The following is a 4,972-nucleotide window of genomic DNA, read 5'->3' on the forward strand; positions in this document are numbered from 1 at the left end:
CAACAATTGTTTTTTCCAGCTGTTTATTGATTGTCCATGCTTCGCACCCGTATAATAGGATTGGCTCGATGTAGCTTTTCATTACTCTTTTCCTCATTTCCAGTGACAGATTGATACAAACTTCATTATTTTATTGACAGTAAGTCATGAGATATCGAGAATCAAAATTGGAAACGCTGACGGGTCGGATGAATACCGCCTTGACTTAAACTGAAGTGGTACGGGCATATCAACCGATCAGCTGGACTGGCCATGACTATTCTACAGGCAGCACGAGGAGAGAGATAAAAAAGCAGACAGAGCAAACGAGGGGACGATTACATCACAGAGTAGATTGGCTGTGACTGGAAGACGTAACCACGGAAAGCTGAGAATCGGTAATAGTGGAAGATGCTTGTTGTAAAATCTACAGTGGTGCCCCAACGGTCAGCCTCACCACGGGATAGGTGAAGGTAAAGTGAAGGTGAAGGTGAAGTCACCATTATACACAGACTAGCCTGGAGCCCTTTCATTTGTGCAGCGCCTCCGACAAGTCGTGCCCAGCGCGCCAATGCGTCAAGTTTAAGACGACGAAAGGCGTAGATCGTTCTATGCAACTTTCTATCATTAAAGGTGGAGCACTCCTGCTGTTGTGCTTTGAGGCTTTTGTAATTTCCCCTTTTCATAACATTAAAATCCCACAAAACAACAGCAACATCAACAACAAATACAATCTACCCCCCCCCCCTCCCGAAAAGAATGGAACAAATAAATAATAATTCAACTGCGTTGAAATCTACATTTAGTTTCTGAGATGGTGCCTCCGACTCCATACCTGAAACTTTCACTTGGAGTAATAAAATTGAGCAGTGAGTGAGATCGGACGCACAATAATGTTGGTGAAATGGCCTTTTGGTGGGTGGTCACTGGGGTGTGCCATTGAGTAAGGCATGGTAAAGCTAGCTAAAAAATACACACCCCTTAAAAAAACAAAGCCACAACAACAACAAAACAAACTACAGTGACGACCAGCAATGGCCTGTTGGTGGTCTGTATTGTGATTTTGTGTATTTTTTGATAGTTGAAAAATGATCGTATGTATTGATACATGTCAGTATATACGCCATTGTAAGCCAAATTTCCCCATGGCGGTAGATAAAGACGGAACTATATTTCTTTTTAAAAATCTGGAGTAGAAAAGAGACCAATAGCTCACCTTTGCTGCGACGACTTTGCTGTTGAGTGTTCTATTGTTGTCTCGAGGCGCGCTATTTATGTAGAGAGATGTGTCCTCGTATACATTCATCGTCAGTCTCACGCTGCCGGAACGCGAGCGGGCTACCTGATCCTGAAACAAAGTTACAATTAAAGTGCATTTATATTGGATGTACGTACTCATTTATTCCTTTATTTATTTCTCTTCTATGAATTCACCCAATACTGCTTTTCTTTAGTGGGCAAAAATTGAGAACAAAATGGCGGAGAAGCAACACAAACAGCAACAATTACAACCACAACAACAATAGAGAAGCCAATCACTGGGAAACAAAAATAGTGTTATGAATTTCAGACTCTCATTCTCACACGACACACATACCTTGACAAAATCTTCCGATAACAATACTGCGGCATCTGCAATGCCAGAGCGTAGACTGTCCTCATTAAACAAGGAGCGTAGGTCTGAGGCGTCCAGAGTGCTAGCTCCCTGTCCCGAGAGAAGCTGAAACATGATTGGTTGTGGTGTAACATCAGAATCTACAATATGATTGGTTGCTGTGTAACATCATATACAGCATGATTGGTTGGTGTTTAAGATAATACACGATACGACTGGTTGGTGTGTACGATAACATGCAGCATGACAGGTTGGTGTGTAACAAAACATATAATATGATTGGTTGGTGTGTACGATAACATGCAACATAACAGGTTGGTGTGTAACAAAGCATATAACATGATTGGTTGGTAACAACATACAACATGGTCGTGTGGTGTGCGAGATAACATCCAACGTAACTGGTTAATATGTAACGTCACAAACAACATGATTGGTTGCTGTATAAGATAACATATAACATAATTGGTCGGTGTATGAGATAACATTAAAATATAAATGATTGATTAGTGTGTAAGATCACATAAAACATGAATGAGTGGTATGTAAGACCATACCATGTGATATGACTGTGTAGTGTGTAAAAGAATTATAACATGTCTGGTTTGTGTTCACATACAGCGGAATTTTTGGATGCAAATGATCTTATGTTCACCATTACAGATGAATTGTATGATCGTGAATAAAATTGAGTCTTTCTTGATAAAACGTGTCGTTTGCGACATTGGTGACGTGGTAAGTATAAATATTTAGTTGCATGTAACCTTCCATACCTTCAGCCCAACGATGTGGTTGTCTGGATAGTCTTGCTCCAAGTCCCACACCTCCAGGGCCATGTCGTCTGTGACTATTCGTTCGTAGTGAGTCCTCGAGAGATTTTTCAACACCATCTTTGGACCGAGCTCATCAAGGGCACGAAGGATTCTGTGGGAGAAGAATGGTACACACCCAACGACTTTATTTAATTTCAATATTGCAGGAGGCAAGTATCTTTAAAATCGTCGTTGTTGAGAACGCACGTTTTGGTCACTATAAAAAAGAAGCATAATTTTTTTTATTGTTACAGATTGTTCAATTCGGTTTTCTTCAACTGAAATTTGAAAAAGTATACAACAACATGCATACTGTACTTTGAAATCTGCAAGTGCGTGTGTCTGATGTGTGTATGATGGATTGAAATGTGCCGCCGTATTGTCTTTGGTGTGCTGCTGATCAGACGTATGTGTCAGCTACGTCCTCAAAGACTTAACCTCATCTACATTGGATACACTGAGCTATGTAAAACAGATCCTCGCAGAAACATGCAGATGTTCGATGGAATATTCTTCTTTGTCTGACGAGGACCAATACATCCACAGAGGAGAGTAACTCTCCAGTGAAATATAAGAACTAAGGGGTAAGCTGACTTGTGGCTTCTACTATGAGATGGACTCCGGCAAAAAATATTCGCCATATTTTGAGCAATCCAAAGCTCCACTTCGATTTCTGAAGGTGCGTAGCTTGCAGATTTCTTATTTGGTTTCAGCATTCACAGAGAAATGAAACATTACATATACCACAAAAAGTCAGGCGAACAAAAAATGCAACACGACGTCACCTGTTCGCAGCTTTGTTGGTGACCTGAGCCTCCTCCAAGACAGTTTCGGGCAGTTTGTTTATATAGGTCACCGATTCCATGATCTTCTCCACAAGGTCAGGGGTTAGCTCATCTAGTTCGGCTGTTTTGTCCAGGATTTCAGCCACATGGCTCACGTCCTGGGCAATAGCTGTGTCGTTGGTGAGCGATGATGTCAGCACTACAGTCCGGTTTACGATATCTGACACGTTGTCATCTGTCACATTTTTCTGAAAAATGAAAAGTTTGTTTTGACACTCTCTGTCTCTCTTCCCCTCTATCTTTAGCTCTCACCCTCCCCATCTCTCTCTCTCTCTCTCTCTCTCTCTCTCTCTCTCTCTCTCTCTCCCTCTCCAAGATCTTGTTTTTCCTAATGATCGCCCTCTCCCATTTAACTCTTTGTGGTAGACTTTTGAAAATTAAGCTGTAGAGAGAAACGTCATTCGACACAATTATTTCGATTTTCTCAGTAGCTTTTCTGTAATGTGAAAGCAAACCCCACCCTTTGCCAGTGGCGAAGCGTCTATATAATCAAATAATCACTGCTTCCCTTCCTAATTTTGAAACGTTGTAGCAGTCAAATTCACCCATAAACGTAAACCCTATAAATTAAATGTTCATGTAAAAAGACGTTCATAATCAACAATGAACAGTATCCCTAACATTCAAAACGGTTTCACTGCCACAGAAATAGCCTGCTCACCCCTCTCGGGCCACTCCATAAGCAGTCACAAGCTTTGATTAAATAAGCTTAAAGTGGGGCTGGAAGAGTCTACCAATAGAGTTGAAGGAAATACGTGCATAGCAGTCAATACTGTTTCATTGCCACATATACCCTGTTCACCCCTTTCGGGCCACAAATATAATCAGTCGTAAGCCCTGATTATATAAGTGAACTATTACACTAGTCGAGTCTACCTTACATATGTGAGGGGAACTAACCCCTAATAATCTCTTTACTGCTACGAGTGCTTTTTTTTTCCTCGACTTTTTAACGTCCTATAATCCGATCGTGACCTCGATTATGACACCGGCTCCTGACCGCGAAAAGTTAGACAAAAAACAGCCAGAAGTGAAATTTAAAAAAATGATAATTGTCATGTTCTACCAAAGAGTTAAACTCCCTGGTAGATCTATAACATAATATTATAGATCTAGTACTGACATCTCTGCTTCCTTGCTTTGGGTTTGTGTATTCACTTCTAAAGTTAAATTTAATTTTAGTTGGAATTGATATTTAATGAGATACTTTCCCGATTGTTTTGGCGGTTGAATTCCGGATTTGTTTTCATTCACACGCCGCCTCGAGTAAGATTCTTGTGTGATATCTCTAGGCCATAATATCTGGTTCCGTTTCACTTTGATTACCCTGTCAAACAAGTCAGCCTTCGCCCCTGCCCTTTGCGCAGTTTTTATTTTACTATACTATAATACTTGACACAAATTTTTAATAGCGCTTACTTGAGATAGCCTCTGGATTTCGTTTGAAATATTCGTCTTTTCCCCTGTGGTGTTGGAGAAGTCGCACAACGGGTTGACTAGCAAGGGTCCCCACACAAATCCTGTGTAAAAGTTGCCCCTGCACTCTGCTATCACCAGGGAGTCTCCATCTAAAAAAAATGAGTACAGATTACCAAATGTTTTTAGTTTAAATAGAATTTTTACGGCACTTGCAACACATTTAGGTCATGTAAGTGCCGAAGAATAGAGGTTTTTCAACAACAACAAAACAATGCAAGAACAACAACCCCCCCCCAACCCCC

At 40.8% G+C, this 4,972-nt stretch overlaps 1 protein-coding gene across 1 annotated transcript in view; it reads right to left on the reverse strand.

Annotated features, from left to right (window-relative positions):
- The window catches only part of LOC101862506, a gene marked incomplete at its 5' end in the record, with an annotated part of 41,350 nt that overhangs the window by 9,526 nt on the left and 26,852 nt on the right, over positions 1-4,972 (reverse strand). The window contains 5 exon segments of the mRNA XM_013083287.2: positions 1,196-1,327; positions 1,577-1,699; positions 2,368-2,518; positions 3,192-3,439; positions 4,671-4,819. Of these exon segments, the coding sequence (XP_012938741.2) occupies positions 1,196-1,327; positions 1,577-1,699; positions 2,368-2,518; positions 3,192-3,439; positions 4,671-4,819 (803 nt within the window).

This window comes from Aplysia californica, unplaced genomic scaffold, assembly GCF_000002075.1.
Source record: "Aplysia californica isolate F4 #8 unplaced genomic scaffold, AplCal3.0 scaffold00223, whole genome shotgun sequence".
In the NCBI taxonomy this organism is placed as follows: Eukaryota; Metazoa; Mollusca; class Gastropoda; order Aplysiida; family Aplysiidae; genus Aplysia; species Aplysia californica.